At 38.4% G+C, this 26,078-nt stretch overlaps 1 protein-coding gene across 1 annotated transcript in view; it reads right to left on the reverse strand.

Annotated features, from left to right (window-relative positions):
- PPFIBP2 (PPFIA binding protein 2) overlaps positions 1–26,078 on the reverse strand; it is a gene marked incomplete at its 3' end in the record, with an annotated part of 89,726 nt that overhangs the window by 31,897 nt on the left and 31,751 nt on the right. The window contains exons 3-5 of the mRNA XM_082000656.1: positions 19,570–19,659; positions 14,001–14,114; positions 4,217–4,348 (exon numbers count right to left, since the gene is read on the reverse strand). Of these exons, the coding sequence (XP_081856782.1) occupies positions 4,217–4,348; positions 14,001–14,114; positions 19,570–19,659 (336 nt within the window). The remainder of the gene's footprint in view (positions 1–4,216; positions 4,349–14,000; positions 14,115–19,569; positions 19,660–26,078) is intronic.

Below are 26,078 nucleotides of genomic sequence, written 5' to 3' on the forward strand. Positions count from 1 at the left end.
GTGAAACCGTACCCTTCGTATGTTCAGTGGCTACATTAGCTGCTCGGCAGCAACGCAGTAGGACAATGGTGAGGAGAACGTCCCCCTAGCTAACTCGTTCTCTTAGCAGAGCGCTGCAAAGCGGAACACCTGTAGGACTAGCTGTACGTACAGTTTAGAAACTATCCACAATACCTTCCTCTTCCATGCTTTGATTTTGTTTCTTTTCTACCATCATCTCCACAATCAGACGCCTCATTGAGCAGTACCACCTGGCAATTGGAATCATCAGGACACACATCCATCTCTTGCTTTCTTTTAAGCAGCAAGGTTTTAGTCTGTGCTTGTCGTTGACGGAGAACACTGTTAGACTGTTAACCGGTACGAGGTTCTGAAGAACCACTACTCAAACAAGATGCACAGACTTACAAGCACAAACTGACAGCTGCTCCAGTTGCGGCAATGTGGGAGAGTTCAGAAACACTTCTCCTGCTGCCTTGGAATTCTTTTCTCTTTTGCCTCACATTAAAAACAAGAATGGGAAACACTCTGTGTCCACACGGACCTGCCTCAGGGCAAACTTGACAGAAGTGGCAGAAATGGCAGAAATCCTTACCCCAGTGAAGGGTAAGAGGTCTATGGAGGAGAAACAGATGAACTCCAGCTGCAATATATGCCTTTACAGTTGTTTCTAGTTTCAAGGTAGAAAAGGCTTCTCATGTCTGAGATTTTTTCACAGCATGAAAATTTATTAACACTAACATACTATATCTTGAATTTGTTTCAGGCGAGACAACACACCAAAGTCCCCAGTGGCAATCAGTGGCTCCCTGACTCAAGTTTCTTTGAAATTGCAAGTAACTATGCACTAGATATTTAATTCAGAAGTGTCCACACAAACCCCTTCCCAACAGCTTATAGCAATCTTCAGATCCTCAGTATGAAAACGCAAAAAACCCAACACTGATCATTAGAAAAGAAAAAGTAGGAAAGAGAGGGGCTGCCAAGCAAATTGAAATGGACAATCATTCCTGCAGTCTCCTGATAGTGATAGAAGGTCTCTTTTGGCTATGTTCAGGTAGAGCAGGCATCTGCACTGCCATTAATCACTTGATAATGCTGCTCACTCATAGCTTGCTACACTAAGAGAATACATTTCCAAAATTTCTCAGGCTTCTCAGGTAAGAGAAAAGCTACACAAACTCCCTCAGGTGGGATTTCAGAAACCTTCACAGCATCACTGCAGCAAACCTAGAACATTATTCCACAAAAAAGCAATTAAAATGACAAAAACAAAAGTGAGACTGTCCATTTCCAAGCAGCTATTCTCCTGGCCCCTGTGTAATATATAAATATAAGTCACTTTAAATTTAGCATGTGCTTTTGAAGAGACAGAGACAAGTGGCATTCAGTTTGAAATTAATACCTTTGAGAAGAGGACAGAGATGCCTGATAAACTCTTTGCAGCTAACTAAAACCAGAACTGAACCACAGCTGCACAAGATAAAGTGAAATGAATCTGACACATTAAAACTTACTCATATTTAGAAGGATATGTTAATTTGTTTTGTTTCCCCCCAACCAATGAAATAATTCCACAGCTAAATTCTACATGACTGGAAACAGCTGCTGTGAAATAAGCGGACACAAAATTGGAGTACAGAACAAATATGTATTAGCTGACTTATTCCACAATGTCACATTTAATGTAAAACTTTTTAAAACTAGTTATTATATTTAGAAATTGCAGGGTCAGCTATGAAGCATAATTAACAGGCTGCTTAAAAGGGTTTAACTACTGGATGCTTCTGTAACAGAAGGCACTAGGGTGAAAACTGAGGACTATTACTTCTGGTAGTAATAAATCTATAGAATCACTGTTCTGCTCACTTCTGTCAATCCTAAACTCAGTCTTGAAAGCAGCCACTGGCCAGCTTCAGTCTATAAGAAAGACTTTACCTCTGTCACCCATAGCTTTGTTCCATTTATATAAAAATACTAATTGCAATTTCATTTGAGGCATTATATACTGTAAAAGCACATTGTAGTAGCCATGGCATTCAGCGATACAGTTACCACAAGATTAATTTCATTCAGCCACTGTCTCACTCTGAAGCAATTAGGTCACCACAACGCAACCGCGTATACACAAACAGGAGCAACCTAAAGGTAGACTGTTGGCATACATAAGAGTGGTTTATTCACTAGAAAGATGTTGTTGGGCAGTGGAGGCAAGGGGTTCAGGAAGACACTCAAAGATATTACCTAATTTAAGCAGAAGTTGTAGTCTAATAGTATAGAGAAAATATATTAATAAATTTAATTCCGATATTTGAAATTCTGTTTGTATTGAAAATTAGTAAAATTTACGATAAAAGGAGCTGAAATAGGGTTAAAGCATTAGAATTCAAGCAGGCATCCAGTTTGAATGAAAGCAACCCCTGTGCACCTTGACAAACTGGACAAATGCTTATTCAAAATGATCTGAAATATTTTTTTTAAGAGGCTCAATGAGCAAACCAAAAATGCTTATTTCCCACAGCTTTACTTGCAACACCCATTCTCCTTGCTTTGTATATACAGGTTTGCAACTTTCAACAGGCCAGAAATCTAATCACATCTTGGGGTAGGTAATAATTCAGGGCATGATTAACACAATGATTCTCAACTTTTCCATCAGATTAGGATCCTTTTCCATCTCAGCAGGAACATTTCCTATCACTTAGCAATACAACAAAGGCTTCCAGGCCAGTAAAGCTCAACTTTTCCATCCAAGGGGGCCACACACCTAGCTGCAGTGGCAGAGGAATTTCACAGGTCACAGCCTCACCCCTATCGGATACTTCGAAGTCCTGTCAATGCAAATGCACTCAAAAGCTTTGCTGCTTTGCAGGAGTCAGGCTGACTGTGCATGTCCTGCAATAATTTAAGCAGCCTCGTCTTCATATTCGACGTGCGATGGGAAGTGCTGAAGGCCTCTCAGGAAGATGGCTGTTGGGAGCAGGCTGCCATCTGTAGCAATTAGGTGCTGCACAGACCTGTTTAGATTTGCAGGTAGTAGGAGACTGCTTAGGCCTACACAAGACACTGACAATTATGGGTGAAAGAGCATGAGAAGGCCACAGATGGTAAAAACAGCAGCTGGTGCCTCTCTGGCTTGCAGCCTCTGCCAGAAATTGCTCTCTTTAAACTATCCTTTAATCTCTAAAGAAAACTTCAGAGGATAAATAAGTCAAAAAACAAACACGCCCCAAACGTATTATGTCACTGCAGGTAAATTATTTACACATAGTTATCAAATACTCCACCAGTACCATTATGGAGAGCAAACAGTTTTCTAACACTGCCTGCATTTCAAATTCTCCTAAGTCAATGTGGAACATAAAGTCTTTTTTCAGTCAGCAACGTATAAATGTTGGACATAGTAATCCTCCCTTGCCAAGTAATCCTCTCCTGATAGCTGGTCCCCTTACATGGCAACAGAGTAGGGCAACGCATAGCAATTCATACGAATTACTGTCTTTCATAATCGCTTTCCTTCCCAGCTCTCACCTGCTGCTCACTACCATGAAGTAAATGTTGTCGATATGATTCCCCATTTCATACTCTCTTTCTTAACCAATATGGTAAAAAGCAAAGCTTCTTTGATGTCCAGAACTCTCCACATCTGAAGGGGAGTAAGGATTAGAATTTCCTCCAACACATGTAATTTTTTTGCACTATCTATTATGTACCCACAAGGGAAAGGCTCATTTGAGGAAAATGCCCTGCCCCTTGTCTTGCCCTCCCAAGTGCCATGAATGCATTAAAATCACCACGGGTGATCCCCTAAGTGTTTGTAGTACCCCCGATACTACTGAGCTGACAGTCTGCCACATAAACGAGGAAACGGAAGAGTTCTAGTAGGCCTCACGTGGCCATGCCAGTCGAGCTCCTGTGGAAAGGAAAGGGTTAAGAGAACACCAATTGTAATGTATGCTTCTGGAAGGGACTTTGTGCCTTGATTAAAGCCAAACAGCAACCTTTGAAGTATAATGAGAGAGGGGAAAAGAAACCACATCCCAAAAATGCATAATCGTATTCCTCACTGAATTCACAGGATCAATGATACGGACTGCGCTGTAAGCACGGAAAATCCTACTGCATGCTGATTTCAGGTCAAAAGCTTAGGTGTATGACAGCACACCATAGACACATGATAAAAAAAAAAGAAAACAAGCTAATGAAAGAAACTCACCTCAGCTTTGTTCTGTTTTTCTTCATAATCACTCTGTTCCTTTTCCATACCAACCAGCTTAATCTTCAGGTCTGAAACTTCAGCCATTAGATCTAATTTTTGAGTCTCTAGTGATGTTCGACTTAGCAACTCCTGAAAGCAAAGCAGAATATTTTGTCCAGGTATTTATTGGAATACTGACAGAATACTACATGATTTACTCTCCGACCCATAGAAGAGTCTCTACCCCAGTGTTTAACACTTCCAGTCTGAAAGCAAAATGATTCCCTTCAAAAGTCACGCCTGCTACTGCTTTACAATGCAAAACCTGCAGCAATACAGATTTGATGTAAGCATTTACTTCAGGCAGAAAAAGTAACAAAAAAAAAGAAAAGAAAAGGAGTGATTGGCAAATTCATATGAAAGCAAATTTGTCTACCTTTTTTCACGGCACATATACTTTGAACTGTTTGAACTGTGTGTTGCTCGAGTTTTGCAGCTATTTTCACCTAAACATTCTCCTGTGTTAATCACTAAACCATGGTCATCCCCCCCCATTTCAAGAAAAAGTGTGGTAGAGTTAATGCCGGAGGCAAGACATGAAATCAGGAAACAATACTAAGGCTGAACAAACACAAAACCTACATAATACCATAGAGACCTTCACATGACACATTACAAAACAGTTGGCTACTTCCTAAAACACTCATCAAAGCTACATTTTAGTATTACAATGAACCATTTTAGAACTTCTTATCATGTGTTATCCAATAAAGGTTGTATTACAGAACAAGCACCCTAGCCAAAAGAGAGCACCAAAGACAAGCAACAGTTCAGCAATCACGCTAATAATACCTAAAAGTTTACACCATGTAGTACTTGTTAACTTTTGAAGGCTACACACTCTGGAGGGAACAGCATTGAATGAAAAGTGGTATGCCCTAACTGGAATCTAAAAGGTAATGTCTAAACTGAGTAACAGTGTAAATGAGAAACAATTGGCCAAAACTTTTGCTTGTGTGCCCTGAGTTTGTTTTTCGGATGGCAGAGAAAGCCATACTTTGGACCGAGTGGTATCACTGTGTTTGGAAAACATTCAATATTAGCATCTTCGTTGTATCTTTCAGTTTTCAAGAAAGCCAAAGCAAAAAAATCTTCTAAAATTTAACAGACTGTATTATATACATAAAATGCTTCTGTTGGCCTCCATTTTCAAAGAGAAAAGGAGCTTAAGCCTTACTAAAAAAAAAAAAAAAAAATCAATAGCTAGTTTTCCAAGTGCCTAATTAATTTTTGCAAAAGAACATAGGTTTCTAAATGGTTAAAAAAATGTTACTGTAATTCATAACTGACATTGGTGTTTTGATCATATGAAATGCACTGAGGAAGCAGCAGATTCTGCTTTGAATTACATGGAAGTGACTTAACTGAAGTTGGCATAGTTATTCTGGTTCTACACTGATATTACTGAGTGATCAGAAACTGTCTTGTCCATCACCCTTTTCTCATGTCTTCCTCTTCCACAAACTGTATGGTATGTTGCAGACTATGGCTTGGAGCCAAGGAAGCCACAAAGATTATTTTAAAAATTATACAGTTAAAGTTTATTTGGAACCCAAATCTGCTCTACATGTAAATTGTTTTAGTCTGGTGGGGCATACAGCCCAAATTAAAAATAGCACTAAGCTTGCATCTGCATTGCAACACCACTTATCTAAGCCACCCACTATTCCCAGTGCCATTCCCATTCCTGCTGACATTGACAATGATATCTGTGTATGGATGGGAAAATGAACAGAAATGTAGCCTCATGGTTTGTTTTTTTTTTTCTTCTCTGAATGAAATAAATCAAGCACTACTCAGGGAAGGATAGTGCACTGAGTTTTTTTTTATTGAGAAACTCTAAAAGGCAGTCACCTAATGAAATCCCAGTAGTAACTGTTTTCTACAAAGGTGATTACAAATTATTCCTCTATCTTCCAGAAAAACACTAATTTGCACAAGTTCCAGAGGCACGTTCCAGTCCATACTGGAACAGGCTCTGCACAGCTGTTAACATAGCAGACTTCTGGATATTAAGATATAGCTATAAATGAGAACTTTGATATGAAATAAGGCCACTGAACAACAAAAAGGCTATCCAGATGAGGTGACTTCGGCCCCATGGACAGACTCTATTCACTGTTGAACTGAAACAACATTTAGACACTGACATGGTGTTCCATGATAGGACAGGAAGATTTCTTAATAAGGCAAGGAGATGTGGCATCTCTCTAGAGATTTTTAACAAAAGATCCATCCTTTGCATGTACCATCTGGCATTACTCCTTACTTTTTCGATAGACTCACAAAATGACACTTAGTTATGCAATGGAGAGTAATACCTCAGTCTGCTCATTCAGAGTTCAGTAGCTCCATATGAACACTGAGGTGCTACCTGGTATAAGTGAGCATGAAGGCAGCAGTCTTTTTTTTTTTTTTTTTAAATCAACTCAAATTTTTACAGTTTGCTCTAAGGCTGGAGAATCAGATCCTCAGCTAGTGTAAACTGGCATAAAACTCTTGCCTTAAAATAGACAAAACAGCTAACTATCCCTAGTTTGTTTTCAATGGAGCTACACTGATTTAAAACAGCTGACAATTTCTCTTGCATCTAGAGAGTCTAACTTTTCCTTTGAAAGAAAGTGCCGTTTAAAGTAAATGTCCCCTCTTGAAATGGTAACATCTGGAAGCAATTATTTTCATCTTCAAGCAGATACTCACAGTGAACAGCTCATTACGAATGTGACCCATTTTGTTACAGAGAAATTATAGTGTATTTCAATGGTATGATGCAACTTGAATTCAGCCAGAATAAATATGCAATTGTAAGAAAAGAAAATACAAATTTATGTTATTGGTTTTAAAGCAAAAAAGATAATATAAGACAGGCATAATGGTAATTTGGGCTGTAGCAGCTTTAGAAGGATCTTAAAAAGCTGAAATATAAAACAGAAATAGAACATATTTTAGGGAAACTTATTTATAAACAAGATAATGGTTTTTAATTTTAAAATGTAGTAAAAGTATAATTTAATTTCTCAAAGTTCTTTTTCTGAAACTCAACTTTTAACTTTAAAAATTAAGGGAAAAACCTATTTTACAGTAGAATAATTACAAAGATGAGTCATGCAGAAGCTGCAGCATGCATGTAACAGGCAGATAATGAACAGCAAACTAATTCCAAACACAACTGTATATTTAAAATTCACACTGTATACTTTTTAAACATTTAGTCATGTTTTTCAATATTCCCAATGAAACTGAAGCACAGGCTGTATATCTCACTTTCACATTTTATTGTCTTGGAAATACATAATTCTTATAAAGCTGCTTATAAAATTTAACATGACAGAAAATAGCTTAAAAAGAGAACACTGCACTATTCTAGGCTGTCAGCTGCAAGCACAGAAAATTCCAGGATATTTAACACTCCACAAAACAGAAGCAAAAATCATGCCATACACTGACTGAGAAACCATAAGTAAGATTTTAGTCAAGTGGGGGGGAAAAAACCCCAAAGATATCATTTTGCACTTGTGCACTGTACAAAATACAACACTAAAAAAATTTAATACTTTTCACCCTTATTAAAATAGTTGAGAGACACAGACAGACCTACCTGGTAAGCAAAATTCAGCAAGAACCACTGCTAATGAGGACTGCACTTTTCAAGTGCTGTGTGTCAGCTGTGGTAGAAACAAGATATTTGCTTAACTGAAAACACAGCTGAGAGCAATGTACACATGTAATCACCATGAAATGGTGCAAGCCAGTAGCAGAGTGAATTACAGCCCTCCAATTCATCATTTGCCCATTATATAGTTAAGCGACGGAAAGGACAGAACTTCCCATTGCCCTGCCAATTTGAACAACCCTTTGCATATGCCTGACGAGCAGATTCATGCCTACGTTAACTGTAAAATAACAAAGCAGTAACGCTCACCTGTACAGATAAGCTGAATAACTTGAGAGCACGCTCTGAAAACTTTATGCCTCACAAACAGAGCAGCACAGAGCACACAGTCAAAATCTGAAACACTAAGCTAGCTGCTGGCAAGAAGTTACTGCATGCTATAAACAAGTGCTGAAATTCATCTAAGATCAGATAACTCAGGCAACTGAAAGTTGAAGGAATGATGCTTGCTGGCCAGCAAAGTTCCTGGGAAGCAAACAGATACACACACCAGATTTATACTCTGCAACCAAGATAGGATTCTGGCTCCCCTGAGTGTAAGACAACTGCAAAACCAGAACAGGTACACACTGAACCGCATTGGATTCAAGTTCCTACTCTCATACAGTTCCTCCCCCCATTCTTTTATAATTCACTGTTTTTTAAAAGATTCTCCATTGTGCCTCACAAAGGGCACTGTCTGGCACACTTTCCCTGGCTCCTTGCACCCAGGCAGAAGTTGGCCACAAACTGACATGAGAAACAGAAACTCACGTCTGTTTGTGTTTAAGCATTTCCAATTCTATGTGTATTTTTAAGACAGAAACAATCCGAAAGCCAAGTGCTTTTTACTTTGCAAGAGAATTTACTTGATAGAAGACACAATGCTCTCTACACAATGCAGCCATCTGACAAGGGTCTCCTGGATTGCTTCTTGCAATTATGTGTCAGAAATAAGATGGAAGGCAGAAACACACAGGGAAACCACATTTAGGATTTGGAACAGGCCAGGTACAGGAAAGACACTGCCACACAGACCAGCATTTTGATTGGTAAAGCAAACTGCACGCTGTTATACTTATGCCACAGAGCTTCAATAGCAACTAGTATCTGTTAAATAAATCAAATGCAGCACTGGAATAGCAAAGAGGTAACTAACTATTCTTATTCATGATAATTACCATAAAAAAATGCACTTAAAAAGAACTGTAAAGGACAAATCTGTACGTGCAGAAAATTCACTTTTCAAACTGACTTGAACACAGCTGTCAAGATTAAGAGCATAGATTCCATAGCACCAATGTGTTTACATGGCTGGCACTTCCTGTTATGGGACAATTTAGGCTACTTTATAGATCAAAAATTATTTTTGCTTTCCAATTTGGTTCTACGTTTGTACACAGTACAAATGTCCAAATACAAATACAAATATTTTTCATTTGTCTAGTACAAATGAAAGAAAAGTTGATAGCAAGTTGATAGGAGGTTCCCTCAAGGCTACCATAGCAGATGTTCAAGACTTTCTCTTCTCTTAAAAAAAAAAAATCCTTAAAATTGGCTGGAAGAAAGTACTTGGAAATGCCACAAACTAACTTAGAAGAAGACACATATACAACATTATTCTCCATAATTGGCTGTAATTCTACATTTTAAAGCAGAAGATATACTGGAAATGGACTGTCACAGCATAGATTGTTTTCATAGGATAATTCTAGGAATTTGTTTCGGGTTTTTTTATTTCAAGACATTCATTACAATGCACTAAGGGCCAAGGCAGGTAACTATTCACACAGGTTGGCATTTCCATATTTTTTACACATTCAATGGCAAGACAGAGTTACTACTGGAAGGTAATTCAGTGGGACCACACTGGCATCTTGCTCCCAGTCATGCTCCAGAAAATTTTTGCTTAACAGTTACTGTGAAGGATGACCAGGGAAATGTGTTTCTTGGCCCAAATCGGAACCATGCTTAAGGACTGGTTTAAAGTTTTGCCATTGACTTTCATGAGTTTTTTAAAGACCTACTTTGTTTTAAAGAAAGAAAATGCAAACACCTTCAAGGTGAAAAATGCTGTTTCTTGATTAGAGTCTGTAGTGGAATAAGTACCCTTACAGAAGCAAAATGTTGAGTTTGACACCGTAAGCATTACATCTCATGAAAACTTACATGCATTATCTGCAACTGTGCACATCAGGGCATCTCTGCATCTGTTATACAGGATTCTTTTGTTTCTCAAATGCTGCTGAACTGTATTTTCTTTGGCTGTAGTTTCATACACAGCTAGGTCAAATGCACATCTCACCATTGCCCTTAATGCCACGCCTTGACCTTTTCTGTGAGCTGTTTCAACTCACTAACCCAGCAGAAAACCTTTCCCTTCTTTTTAAATCCCAAGTTAGTTTTCTCCCAGTCATTGAGGAAAAAGTCTGATGAGCACGAGAATCAGTATAAAATAATTTGCAGAAGCACATGGTCAGGAACAGGTAGAATGATGAAAGGAGAATGAGGCCTTCTCCTTCTTGCAGCAGTAACCTTTAGATTGGCTTGAATCACTTCTTGAAAGTTCATGTTTTGACTAAGGGATATTACATCGTTCTCTTAGAGGGATGAAGAATCCCAATTTTCTGCAAAGAAGCAGCAGTGTCTGTTGCTACTATTCCGCATTCAACCCTAAATGTTGAACAGCCATTTTATGTAATTTGTATAAAGTTTATTTTACCTGTTTTTTCAAAAGTGTTTCCATGATCACTTTGTAGCAGGGTTCAAAACAACTGTGCATAAATCATAAGCCAAAAGGATTTTAGCCAGTAACCCCACCCTTACAAAGTGGACAAGTCTCTGCTAGCAGAGATTCAGCAAAAACTATTTTGCAGGGTAACATTACATACCCTTTCTCTTGTGGAACTTCCAGATATAGTCATTAAATTATCTTAACAGAGCATGATTTTTGTTTTTATTGTAGCATTTTGGGCACAGAATTTATTAAGAGTCACTTTTTTATAGTTTCCAAAATTAAAATGACAGGGCTTATACTGGACTCAGGTATATGGTTTCCTAGATAAGTAAATAATATGCTTATCCATACTGCAGTTAGCTTAGTTCGACTAATACACATTAAAGATTTTTCAAGCTAGGGCAATTATCTTCATCGTTCCATTTTCCATTTAGAAGAAGCAGTCAGCTTAAGTTCACAAAGGTAAAAATCAGTGGAGTTCAATATACTGTAAATAAGCAAGCAGAACCACAAAATGAAATTGGATTTATATGCACCTTAGGAAGATAATAGAAGTCTTTCTGAAAAGCAAGAATATTTATATAGGTACATAGAGCTAGATGATTTTTTCTTATTACAAATAAATTAGTTTACTGTAAAAATAAATAAATACTGTCTTGAAAGACCCGCTAAATAGTTTTGTGGAAAAACACAGTGACAACATTAGTATCTTTCACCTTTTTGCTAAGCATCATGAGCACTTGTACAGGACACTGGCAACTGCTGGCTGAGAAGACCTGAACCCAACTCTCCCCAAAACTGGGTTGATCCATCCGTCTGTTGAAGATCCTGAGGCCAGATACTCACTCTGCTTTTGATAAATTAACTGCAAGAAGGCCCGTTGGCCACATATCTTACATGAATGTCCCAATCATCACATTATCAGGTCATTCTCTTCTCTCCAAATCTCAATTCATTCCCTGTAGAGGGTAATCTTTTCAGCAAGATGAACTGAGAAAAAGAACCTTCAAAATAAATTATAGACAAATAGGGCCCTGTGCTGAGCCATAATAGATGTATAATTTCTCCAACTATTGAGATTTTCAGAGATGTAGCTTGGGTTTCCTGTATCTCAGTGTCTACTGGGGGATGTAATCCATGTGAGAAAGACACCACAACTACCATTCCCTTGTCATCCTCTAGTATTTCACTTAATTTGCTCTTCTTACTGTTCACAAGACTAAAATGTTAACTCAACATAATTTATTCTCATTCCAGTGAGAAAATAAATTTTAAATATCTCAGTTCCACACTGAATTAATTTTTTAATTTTGGGTCAGCTACTGAAAGTGTATCACACAAAAAAATTAAAATACTAAGCATATGTGTTTGTGTCAAATCGACAAACTCACAGCGTTAAAATGAAACACAAATCTTTACCAAGAAGTTGTGGCCTAGACAACTCTTTCTCTTAAAAAACCTAACACAACAAAGCTCAAGCTATCATATATGCTGTGAGCATGAGAGATCAGTCATTTGGAAATTTAGCAATCAACAAGAAAGCTTGCCAGTATTTCTGTAAGTTATGTTCAAATGCAAGATCCAAAAAATACAATAAAAAACAATCAACAAATTTGAGCTTATTGCTAACTATTTAACATGTGTATCAGAAAGAAAATTAATTTTAAATTACTCCCATTTGGCAAGAATTACAGCTGCTCAAAATGATCTCAAAATTTAGATTTAAGGTTTATGTCAAACATATTTGGAGATTCTCTGACTTCATTAGCTTTAGTACAGACTTTTGTAGCTTATCACTTTGGGATCTGCTGTGTATGCAATTTGCACATGTGCCTAATGCCAGACAGGTAGAGTCAAACGTTTTCATTGAAATGGCAATGTACATGCATTATTATATTCTATTTTCAGATGCCTCAGTGTTCTGTTAAATCAGGCTTTAAATTCACAGTTTCCTTAGAAGACTTTGAGAGCAGAAAATTTTAAGTCAGAGAAACAATAAGCAGTTTTAGCAGAATTCACAGAACAACTATCTAGTTTTAGATTGAAACAGGAAACTTTTACAATCTATTGTGAATGCCTTCCTGAAGTCTGAAAACAAATTTTCGTAACTTAAATAGTTACTGTTCTTTGAATTTCACTTCAGATCTCACTGAAAAACTAAACACACTCGCTATTTGCATTTTTAAAAACATCCCCTCATTTAAGTATGAGAATAAAACTTTTCCCAGCTGGAAGCATTTTGTGCTGGAAAAGTTGTGTGTGACCAATTTTTTTTTGGAGAAGCTTGGAGAATTATAACTTTAAAAAGTTTAGGATACAAGTTTACCTTATAGAAGTTGCTACTGTTTACATACTTCTGTACGTGGCTTCTTACAGTAAAGTAAGTTTATACACATAAACACAACTGTAATTTATAAGTTCATATAGATTAACACAACTATAATTTAAAGCTAAACCAGTATATTTGTAACACAACATTCCTGGTGGGGAGAGGAAGTAAGTTCATCAAGAACAGTATCTATCCTGCAAATTTTTGGCATAAATTTTGAGGGTTATTTACAATTTCAAATCTATTTTTCATATCTATGTACTGTATTACCAGGGGATGATCTGCATCTGTAAATAACAGAAAATTGTACCAGGAAAGTTCTTTTGAATCGACAGACCTGCCACCTCTGCAGTAACACATGAAATGTAAGGTATTTAATTTACCATTTGTTCTGCTCCCTCAACATATAACATGAAAGAACAAAAATTAAATCACATAGCCTGAAACTGTCGATTGAAATAAAGAAAAATACGTCTTTATATACTAATTTTCTTTCAAAAAATAAGGGAAAAGCTCCTAAATTAAGCAAAAATGGTTATAAAACCAAATTTGATACAGTAAGTCATTTCAACTTACTACCTCTGAAGCTTCAAAGCCATACAAACCCTGAAGATATTTAAATAAAACGTCTTACTTCTATAACTCCGACATATACTAGATACATTTAACCCGTCTAACCAGTTACTCAACCATGTCCAAAGTTAGTTCGTCAGCACAGTACAAATAAGACACTAGTTTCATTTTACATGCTGCCACGTACAGTATTATGCAACCAGCCAGTAAAACGTTTCTGCAACAGGAAAACAAAGAAACATTTATTGGGGAAAAAAAAAAAAACACCAAACCCCAAAAAACCCCAACCAACCCCAAATGTGCAAAGCAGCAAGAGAACAATAAAATAGGCATTTTTTCCCCATTTTATCTTGTTGCCAAAGGCATTCACACATGCAGACAAGCTGACCATATATGTTCACTCTTCTTGTGGAAAAGATTATGCAAGAAGCTTTCCAATCCAGATTTTTACCTGTTGAAGCATTTCTTCTGTAGCATTCAGTTTCAACTGATGCCCCTCAAGACAGATTTCTAAGTCCCGAATTTTCTCTCCTTGAGCTTCCACCTGGTCTGTAAGAACACTCACCTGTAATTTGAGAAGAGAAGCACAATGCTACTGAACTGACTGTAAATAAGTTTCAATTACCTTATACAATTAACATCCAAATGCACATTTGAACAGCAAGTTCTTTTAAAGTCCTCAATGGTTTAATATTCTTGTGCACTGCAACAACCTGCTCTATCAAGATAAAGAGTTTTTCAGTCTTACCTATACTTTGCTTCAACCCCGCCCTCTGATTCCCCCTCCCCCCCCAATGATTTTGTTTTAATATGAAAAAGAAAGACCATTTCTAGAAGAGATGGAAGACTACCTATAGGTAGCCTGAGTCAGTTTGTGCAAAAGTCTGAAAAATTAGAAAGCACCGAACAAGAACATAGGATACTGATAACATTTTAAGTGGTTTTGGAGCATGCATTGCCATCTCAGGTTCCATTGGCATATTGTTCTCTAAAATGGATAAACAATTAAACTGTTGATTTGGAAACCAACCAATTACTTTACTTCTTACAAGAACAGAAAAAGAGCTTACCTATCAATAAAGCGCTCTGAAATTACAAAGAATGCAATGAGTAAAAGGCATGTTTTAGCAGTGGCAAAGTTCTATTCCAAGAAAAATTCCCAGGCTTTGCAAGCCAAAACATGAAAGCAAAGAAGTGAGATACAGACAATGAATCCCAGGAAAAGAAACAATAAGCAATACTGGTAAAGAACTGTGGGAATGGTGGTACAGACCAGTGAGTATGTAATAAGAAAAGCCCAGCAGCCTAACTCAAAACTTGCAAAGCTGAAAAAACTATGCTCAGGATAACATTACAGAGATGTCAAAAAAAACAACCCAATGTTAATTCCTATGTCAAGCAGCACATATATACCCTGTATATTCATTTTTACTATTTATTTATATAAAAGCCTTGATTATACAGGAAAAATGTTATCTCAAACAAAAAAGCAACTGTAGGGGTTTAAACTCCAGTTTGAATGAAGTGCATTAACAAAAACTTATCTATGCTCTCCCATCCAACACCACAACACCTTTATTAAAAAAAAAAAAGTACAGTATATGGAAGTGAAACCTTTAAGATGTACCGGCTACACAGCACTTCTAAAACCCAATCAATGAACAACTGAGTTCACATCAGGGAAGCTGCAGAGAGAGTGACTGGGTAATCCATATTTGTTTTACCTGCAAACATAATGACAAGCATGCCTGGGAAAGGAATATAGAAAAAGAAAAAAACCCAAGGACTATTTTGTCTTTATGCCTTTAAAGTAGTTGGCTCTAGGGTAGAGTACAGATGAATGCAGGATGAGACATGATAGGAAGGAGTTGGAGGAGGCAGATGGCAGGGGGACATATCCAAGCTGGGGCAGGGGGAGAACTCCCTGCAAGGAAAACTGTTGCTTATCTGCTTTTTCATTTTGCTCCCATGAAATGAGTGATGGCACACAAAAAAACCCCTGTGAGGTCGGAAAGCGAGAAGAAACAAACGGAATCCTCTCCGTCAATCTGATGCAGGTTCCAGAGAAAGAGAACAAGCTCTACTTAAAGGGTCAGGTTAGGTTCCAACTAGTATTGTAACCTGTAAGGAAAACTGTATGTTACATGTGACCTGCAAAGAAATCTAGTAAAACCTTAGCAGGTTTAGAAGCATGTGTTGGATGTTCCAGTAGTTAGGATGAGAGGCACATTAGCCACTTTAAGCTCAAATTTTCCCCTCTGTTCAGAATCACATCTGCCAGACAATTCAGAGAATTAGCAGGCTGCACACAGAACATAGCCCCAGCATATGCTACGCTGGCAAGTCTATCTTGCCTTAGCAGTGCAACACTCACAGGAGTCAGCCCATAGATAATATACTTTCTGCAAATATCTATAAAGTGAGGCATATTGAACAACTAGCTAAAAATTAAGTGGCATAGGAGTTTAAAACATCTTTGTGGGAAAAAAACCCTCAAACCCAAACCAAACATCTGAAGAAATACATTAGCTCCTATACACGGGCACTGAATTATGAGAAGGTATCCCAGATGCTGTGGCCTTTCCAGCCTCCGCTACAGACTGAACAGTGGAAGCAGGTTTCAAGGTGCACTGTCTGACACAGCTTTGGGGGACAGAGATAGTGGGCACAGGTAGTGCCCACTACAAAGTGCCTTGTACAGCTTCTTTTGCAGCAACTCTGATGTGAGACTGGAGTGCTCCCAGCCTCATATTCCCTGCAGGTTACAGCTACAGACCACAGTCACGGGCACAATGCAACATGAGCTATAGAACAGGGGTGCTCTGTTTCCCATCACTTTCTCATCCTTCACACCAACGGTTACACCGAGGAGCCAGGTTTGTACCAGCAAACTCCCTCAGGCCAGTGTAACCTCAGCATGGGACTTGCCGGTGTTCCTCATATTTGACTGCCTAGATAGAATAATGCAGAGCTGGTGTAAACCAGGTTCTAACCCCAGCTCCATCTTGGCACCTTTTTTTTGTTGTTGCTGGTGTTCATCTACCAGATGGAGGTTTTCATCTATCTTATTTGCCTGGGGTTTTGGAGTTTTACTGCAATGCTGTGCAATGGGATAGGAAAATGCATAAATATTGACTCAGCCTCTTGATTTGATGGGGGTGTGATGGGAGTAAAAGGCAAGAGAAAGACAATTTCTAAATCTGATTTTACTGCATTCCTTTTGAGAAAAAGATCTCAGCAGGTCTCCATGTCATAAAAGTCCCTTCTTTGCAAGTTTGGCTGCCTGCATTCTATAGGTACCTATTCATTTGGATAAGAAACAGTTACTAAAAATAAGCCTGACAAAGACAGGAAAAGTACATACTGAGCAGTAGCCTGGAACAGTCTTTGGGAACTTAGAAGCACTGGAGACTAGCGGTCCTGTTAAAGCCACAAAAGCTGATACACTTTGAACATCAAGATTCTGCCAAATCTGTACAAGCCCACCAGCACGCACGACCATCAACAACCAGCTGTACAGCATGAACCACATCCAAGACAACAGTGGCTGCAATATGCAGACAAAGATTACAGGACTATACACGCATGTGATGAAACAAAGGAGGCCTTCAGGGACAAAGCCACAGGTGCATCAGTAGAACCCTCTGCTTCTGAGTAAACAGCTGGGTTTGGCCTCCTGATTGTTGCTCCAGTTATGAGTTGCTCATGTGTGTGTGAACTGTGCAAGAAATTAATGTACTGTGTGAAAACTTCTTTGCTATTACTAATAGAACCAAGATGTTACAGTTAATAACCACTTGATTAATAAAAGGTGTTCTAATAAATATCAGTTGTGATGTTGTCTCCCCTCACCTGATTCCCTCTCAGAAGAAAGGGAATTTGTAGCACATATTTAAACACTTAAATTCCAAACAGAAGTTTGTTTTTCATTCAGGATTTTTTTTTTTTCCTAAGTTTGGTAATAGCCATTTTAGTTTAAGAATAACGAAAAAATGCAACCAAGCCTAAGCTTATGTCTCACAAACCATTTACTGTTTATTTAACAACATCAGTGAGAATTCTGCTCAGTAAATTAACACAAGTGTGAACAGAACATACAGGATAAAACATGCTTACAGAAACTAGTAACTGAAATTAGGGACAACACCTACCCAGTATACTTAAGTTTTGTTTGATATAAACATATATGTTTATAATATGCTTTTGTAAGCATAAAGAGAAAGGACATGCAAAGACCACTTAAAGAATCTCCAGCTTTGGTTTTAAAAAGCATGTAATGTACAGTTTAGTAATAGTGAAAATATCCAGAAACAAAACCTTAACTTTTTTTATTTTAAGTTGTAAAAAATGTATTTTCTCCAGGAGGAAAACTTACATGGGACAGGAGATCTGTTTGAAAAAGGCTTGGTAAGCTGAGAAAGAGGAAACCTGGAAGAGCTTAGGCATGCATTTTACTGTCAAATTTTCTTCTTCCCCCTTTACCTCCCCCTTACGCTTTTTGACGATGTAAAGCAACTTCTGTGGTACAGTATACAAGCAGGAAAAATATCAGTCTATCTACCTGCCAGTCTTCCAGTTAATTAAAAGTGGCGGCACAGAGAACCTAGAATATCAACTGGTACAACCTTGCAAACCTAAAATGAGAACCACTACCATGGCATTGTCTTGGGACTCCACAACACTTTTTTTTCCCCCTTTGTCATTGTATTGGGTTTGTGTGGCAAGATTTTAGCAGCATAGGGGCTACAGGGGTGGCTTCTGTGAGAAGCTGCTAAAAGCTTCCCTATGTCTGGTAGAGTCAATGCCAGCTGGCTCCAAGATGGACCCGCTGCTGGCCAAGGCTAAGCCCATCAGCAATGGCGGTAGTGCCTCTGGGATAACAGAGTTAAGAAGGGAAAGAAAAACCAATTGCTGCAGCAATTGTAGCCAAAGAGAGGAGTGAGAATATGTGAGAGAAACACCTCTGCAGACACCAGTGTCAGTGAAGGAGGAGGGGGAGCAGGTGCTCCATGTGCTGGAGCAAAGATTCCCCTGCAGCCCATAGTGAAGACCCTGGTGAGGGGCAGGCTGTCCCCCTGCAGCCCATGGAGGTCTCTGGTGGAGCAGATCTCCACCTGCAGCCCATGGAGGACCCCACACCAGAGCAGGTGGATGCCCAATAGAGGCTGTGACCCTGTGGGAAGCCTGCGCTGGAGCAGGCTCCTGGCAGGACCTGTGGCCCCACAGGGAGAGGAGTCCAGGCTGGAGCACGTTTGCTGGCAGGGCTTGTGACCCTGTGGGGGACACAGGCTGAAGCAACTTATGAAGAACTGCAGCCCGTGGGAATGACTCACGTTGGAGAAGTTCATGGAGAACTGTGTCCTGTGGGAGGGACCCCATGCTGGAATAGGAGCAGAGTGTGAGGAGTCCAGGAGCCCTCCCCGTGAGGAGGAAGGAGCGGCAGAGACGTGTGATGAACTGACCGCAGACCTCATTCCCTGTCACCCTGCACCACTTGGGGAGGAGGTAGAGAATTTGGGAATGAAGTTATGCCTAGGAAGAAGGGAGGGCTGTGGGGAAGGTGTTTTAAGGTTTGGGTTTATTTCTCATTATCCTACTCTGATTTGATTGGTAATAAATTAAACTAATTTCCCCAAATCGAGACTGTTTTGCCTGTGACAGTAATCGGTGAGTGATCTCTCCAAGTCCTTACCTCGACCCACGAGCCTTTCATTTTATTTTCTCTCCCCTGTCTAGCTGAGGAGGGGAGTGATACAGCGGCTTTGGTGGGCACCTGGTGTCCTGCCAGCATCAACCCATCACAGTCATTCTTCTCCTTCTTACTGCTGTTACCACAATCTCCTCTACCCAGTTACCCCACCATGAAGCCAATCAGATAGATTGTACAAATTATAAATTAATTCCTGATTAAATATCAGTTACATTTGGTGATCTGCTAACACTAACAGAAAATACTCTGTCACTTCAGCTTTTATTCACTGAATATCAACTACGTAGACAATGTTCTCTTTAAGACATACCTGCAGTATGAGCGACTCTTTATCACCTTCTAATCGTGCCAATCTTTCTTGATAGGTTTCATTATTAGATGAATGATGATTCACCTGTGACTAGGGAAAAAAAGTTCTATGAGAATTTTTACAGTTAATATTAAAATTTCAAGCAATAGTTAATAAAAATTGTATCTATTGAATGGTTATTAGAATACAAAAACATGCAAAATGTGTCTACAGACTAAAACTGTTTATTTCATAAACATTAAATCTTTTGTATGTACCTTTTTGAGCTGGACTTTGAATACTTTCTCATCTCCAGCAATCAAGAATGGTACAGGAATAGATTTAGTATTTTCCTGAAAATTATCATTTAATTGTGAAATGCCATCTTATCAAGACAAAAAGCATTTAATTTGAAATACCTGGTCTCAGTAGTCTTTTGCCAAAGTCAAAGAATTTTGGTGTTTATTTTTAAATGGTAAAAATTGCCATATGTATTACACTATTCCTACAAATTATTGAAAGAAAAGTCTAATTTTTTGTCAGCAAAACAAATTATTTAAATTATCAAATTCTTACCAGGAACAACTCTAGCTACCTAATCACTTACGGATTTCTAAATGGGTCTAAGGAGCAAGTCCTTCTAAAACATGGTCTGTTCCTAACTATTATGTCCCATTTTCTATGGATTTTAATACTCCAGAGGGAAACACCATAATTAAAAAAAATAAAATCCACATATTCATTTTAAAAAATTCAGAAAATTCCCATAGCTTCACCCTGCATACTAAAACATTGTGTAACTGTGGGAACGGAGCTGTTTGCTTAAAGCACTGAAAATAATGTGAGCCCTTAGTGGTTCATTTCCCAGCTCCATTGCAGACAATGCATTTCTGCTGGGGAAAAAAACACTTTGGCTGCCTTTTCAGCTAACACAAGAATCCAACTTCACTGAGTTCCCTAGTCTGCAGCTGACTACTCATTTATAGTTGCTTGTACAATGGCACCAAACATTTCTGAACAGGATTTTTTTAAAATAATATTAAATATATTCATGGCTTCTGTGATTCTGTGCGATTCTGTGCGATTCTGTGACCTCCACTGAAGTCTACAGGCCCAAATGTAAAACAGATGATGAAAAAAAACATGGTGCTAATTAATGCAAATCAAGAAATCAAATATTTATCCAACCAAAAGACAGTTTTCAAGCCATAAAGTTCTAAACTAGATATAAATTTGGCATTTTTATGAGCTGAGCTGTGAGGAACTGAGCACCCTTGTCTCTGCTATTTTTGAAAGGAATTGAGAGAATCACAAAGTTACCAACAAACAGGACCAAAAGGTGTCTGAAGAGATCATCTGGTTCATTATTCCATCCCAGGACAGATGATCATTTGCAATATTCTTGTCTTGCTTACTCCTAAAGACCTCCAGAAATGGATTACACAGCCTCCCCAAATAATCTATTTCTTAGCTACCCATCATTAGAAAATTTTTCTTAATGTTTAACTGGAATCAACATCTCAACTTCAACAACCTACTGCTTATCATACCACCAAGCATGAAAAAAGGTCCTTCCCTTCACTTCAGAAATTCTTCACGTATTTGAAGACTATCTGTAGATCTCTAATTAGCAGGTCCCTCTTTGGGTTAAACAAACACAAGTTTTTCTGTCTTTTCCTCACAGGTTAGTTTTTCAATATCTGTTTTGTTGCTTTCTTTTGGTTCCTCTTCACCAACTGTTCCTTGATTTCTTTTAAAATTAAGTGCCTAAGAGGAGACACAGGGCTCCAGCTTAAAATGGCTGGGGGAGAAAGAACCTTTTCATAGACACTTGGGCCATATTTCTTGTCATATTAGCCATATAGTAACACACATATATTTTCAGCCTAGGACCCATAACTTCCAGATCATTCTTTAATGCTCTTATGTAGCTAGCATCATGTTCTTCATCCTGCATTTACTCATTGATTCTGCTTAAATGTATAACCTTGCACTAGTCTATACTGAATTGCATCCTATTATTCATACTGTTTTCCTAAGTATCAAGCTCTTATGTTTTAGTCATGTCCTTTAGCATGTAGCATTCTCTAACTAGAATCACCTATAAATGGACTAAGCTTGGTCCTTATTCCCTATTTTAGAGGGTCAACAAGAACACTGAAGAACAGAATGTGCAGAACTTCACACCTCACTTATAAGCATTCATTGTCAGAAGAATATGTTAACTTCACTCAACATATACTTCTCTCACTAGCTTTTGACCAGCTTACAGTAGGTCCAACTAAGATTCAAGACCTCACAGAAATGGCTGTAAATACGCACATTTGAGTGCATAACTTACACACAGACAGAACTCTCAGACAAATTAGTCAGTTTTACAGTGGCACCTGTGGGGAGCTGGCCCACTGCGCAAGTACATCATGCCCTTGAAGAAGAGGGAGTGAAGTCACCATTCCTTCTAAATAGTTTTAGTTTCTTAGAATTTCTATGTCCCTAACATCTCTGCCCATCTTTCCTAACATCTCAGTGTAACTTTTTCAAGTTGTCTTCTTTTATTAAAAAATACCACACACCCCTGCCCCAAGCCCCCCCCCCCGCTGTTTATAAAGCATGCATCTTCAGTTTAACTTAGGCCCTTTCTATTAAAAGTTGGTCATTCAGTCAGTCCATATGGTCTTAAAGTTCATTCCTTATTAACTTTTGTAGTACTATAATGAAAATAAGGAATTCTTGTAAGTAAACAACATGCATTTCTGTATTTCTGCCTAAATTTGACCTCAGCTATGCATCTCAATCATACTGCCAGCAATTCTGCCTGGGTTACTCCACTTGCAGAGCAATGTCTTATACTGTACTTTAGAACCAAAATCTTTAGCCTTGGTGGCTAGGTTTCCATTAGGGTTAAAACTCCATTACATACCATTAAAAGAGGTTTCTCAATGGAGAGCCCACAGGCCTTCCCCAGTATGTCCCTGGTAGGGGAGACTTTCCTGCACTTAGAACATCGAGTATTCAGAGAAGAAAGTATTCAGCACACTGCTAGGCAGGAAAAGATTCTTTTAATGACAAAAGGTAATGATGAAGATTGTCTATTCAGGTAGATTTTGCACCCTTTCTGCTGCCATCATTTGCTATTTTTCTATGCTAGATTTAAGAAATATACCTGTAACCACTCCCCCCTAGTCTTACAGGCACAGTGAGTTTAATTACTGCAAACACAGTCTGTCATGAATGCAAAACAGAGTTCAACATTTTATATAATCAGTAATGAAGAATTAGTTCAACATCAAATCATAATCAAGATATTTTACTACACTCACATTTACCAAATGTATAGCCTCCAACGATGTCTGCTGCACTGAGTGACTGTGAAATACCCTCTGCTGGAAGTCCAATACTCCATGCCCCTGTAAAACCTAGTGAATCACACCCACATGAACAGAAAGGGGGGGTGTGTGTGTGTGTGGGGGAGTGTGTGTGTGTGCACGCAGAAATCAACCCTGACTGTTGGTCAGGGTCAGCCAGAGAGTACTGGGATAAGTACAGTAGATAGAAAATGGCCTGCTAAATAACAGTGGCTGATTGACACACTGCAGTTGTTTTAAGACTTGGGAAATCTTCGTGGCATGCATAAAGACAAGATAAAACAATGTAATATTAACCAAGGCCTTCTGTAGATGGTTGGAGTGCATTCTGCAGTTGTGAAAGTCAGTACTGAGAAGAAACTGAGCAAAGTATAGTTAGATATCACATGTATGGGCAGCAATTGAATGTAGGACATATAACACTAAAGTCATAAGACTAGAGACCACTTGAGTTGGTGTAAGAGCTCACAAACAATAAACCCTAGACTTGTAACCACATGACCAAAAGGCTGAATCACGAAGATTTTCCACAAAGGTGTTATTTCAGAAGATGTAGTCTTAAAAACTAAAAATCATTACCTGGGCTCCACAAATTATACGCTAAACATGTTAATTACATTTCTTGTAAGGGAAGAATGAGAGAAATTGCATAAAATGTAAAAAAGTGCATGATAATGCATGATAACAAAGTAGAAGGAAAGATATGCTAAGGCAACGTAGTTGAAAGTATGTCGATGGTAGTACCACTGCAGATGAAAAGTCAAGTGTGTACCATAAATACTTTGCCTAAGTGTCTTGAAGCACTGGTTCCATAGAGATTTTGGATATAGTTTAATGACCGTCAGATTGCATCAAACAATTCCAAATCAACTGTTTCTCTTGGTTCTAGGAAAAAAAAAAAAAAAGCTTTTTACATTCCATCACCTGCTTCAGCTTCTTCATCCTTAGTTTCCACATCTGTCTCTGGAATATGCTCTTGACTCTAACTTGGACAAAATATTGGTAGCTGCTGGAAACTTGACTGTTGAAGTATCACTTACATGATCAAGTCATTACAGAGTCCTTTTCCAAGAAAAAGGCCTAAATATTCCTCCAGAATATATGACCAAAAAAAATAAGGCTTCAGAGTATGATTCAACAGCTTTAATTCAAAATGGGGATAATAAGCAGAAATATAAAAAGGTATGGCAAGAAAGGGAAGAAATGTTTGATCGACTCAGCTATCTTAATTTTCAACAGCCTTCTCACAGACTGATAAGCATGGACTGTTAAGTTTTCTTGCATGTTATTTTAATAGGAAACAATTCAGAATGCAGCTTATTGTCAGAAAAGAACAACAACCATTGTATAGTGCTTATGTACAGATGTTCTGTTCAGAAGCTTCTGTAACAGAACTTCTAGCTGAATCTTGACAGGCTGTAAAAGTAAGCCCCTTAAAGCAAGCACATATACAAGATAATAAAACTGAATACAGGACAGTTTATATTCTCCTCATGTGTGCTGCTTCAGTTTCAGCTCAAAGAATCTCCAACACAGGTAATTTTGAAACAAAAAATAGCAACTTCTGAAGTTGGTCAGCAAGCTGTTACACAGAAATTTGTCACTAATACCATGGATCTCGTATTGGGCTGTGGAGCAGGGAGGAGCTGGGGAAAAAAACCTGGCAGTCAGTCAGGGTGGTGATTTGTAAGCTTTTTCAACAAGGCACCCACCTCTTTTAGAAGACAGATTATGTCATAACCCTCCCTTCTTCGTATTCGGTCACATGAATCACCTTCAGTTCCACTGATAATTGAATTAGATGCCTGTGGCAACTATAATACTTGCATTAATGGGGACGATTAGGGACATGCTTGACATACTGTTTTTTGTTGCAGTTTAGAAGCTGAAAACAAGGAATATAGCCAGCAGAGTTCAACCAGTGAGTTTTCCTGCAAACTGCTAGCAGCACACAGACCGTAGTATTTTATTTCAATACAAGAAAATGTACACTATAGACTTTTTCCAGCCTTCTTGGAGTTGACAATATTTAGAAGAGCATGGACTTTCCACCTCTTTATTACTCATTTTGGTCAGCAGAATTGATATTATGAGTCACAGTAGTTGCTATTGTGTAGTGATGAGTGAGTAGCCTACCCAATAAACATTTTTATTTTGCCATCTGACTAGGGATGTAATACAAATTTAATCTCTTGGCATGTTAGCGCTACCTCAGATACACACCCATCTGAATATGTGTACATTCACTCAGTGCACTTGAGGAGGAGAAGGCTGGAACATGATTTCTGGATCTGTAATTCTTGCCTTTCATCTGAAGGCAATTAATAAAGCAACAACAGGATTTTCTATTTGCCATTGTTCCTTGTTGGTTAAATGAAAGCGGCAGTCACTTTGAAAAAGCTAACACCTAATATAGTCTGAAATTAAGTAAAGGCAGAGCTAGGTAAATTTCTGTAGTCCTTAAAATAAAAGAATTTTGGCCAAATATTTATATTTTATCTGGATAATTTTTTCTAATACTAATATGTATTTTCTCCTCCAGACAGTGACATTACTTAAAGGAAGATATCCTTACAGAAGTCATAAGATTCACTCTCAATATCATGAGCTTAATGGCTATAGCATAGGTTTGATCACTCCCCCTCTTGCTAGTACAGGTTATGAATAGCATCCAGAAGACAGGAAAGAAAAGCGTAAGAATAATGTATACCTGTTTAAGGTCAACCACCAGCTGTGTGCTGCACGCACTCCAAAAGGTAAGTCTAAAGCCAGCTACAAGAGTCATAGGCACCCCCACTTCATATGAAGGCATCTCTCTCTCAAACATCAGTTATCTGCAAAACGCTTCCCCCAAACTGCCCACCAACGACTTTGAGAACTATGCTGCTGCCTTAGCTGCTTAGCTCTCAGACTGCTGAGAGACATGGCTCAATTCCTGTGACCTCCTTAGCCGGGCTTTGTGTCTAACAAGGTATCCTTGAACATCTGCACTGTTACAAACTCTTGTAACACTGCATGAAACCATGGCTATGGTTTCATACGGTACTATGTGCCTCTCTCAGAGATCATTCAGCTTCTCAGCCAGAGAAGCTGACTGGGACAGTTCTGAAATGGCCATCACAGTATCACATGCCATGGAGTACAGCACAGCTGCACCCATTGCAG

This window comes from Phaethon aethereus (assembly GCF_964289735.1).
Source record: "Phaethon aethereus genome assembly, chromosome: 5".
NCBI lineage: Eukaryota > Metazoa > Chordata > Aves > Phaethontiformes > Phaethontidae > Phaethon > Phaethon aethereus.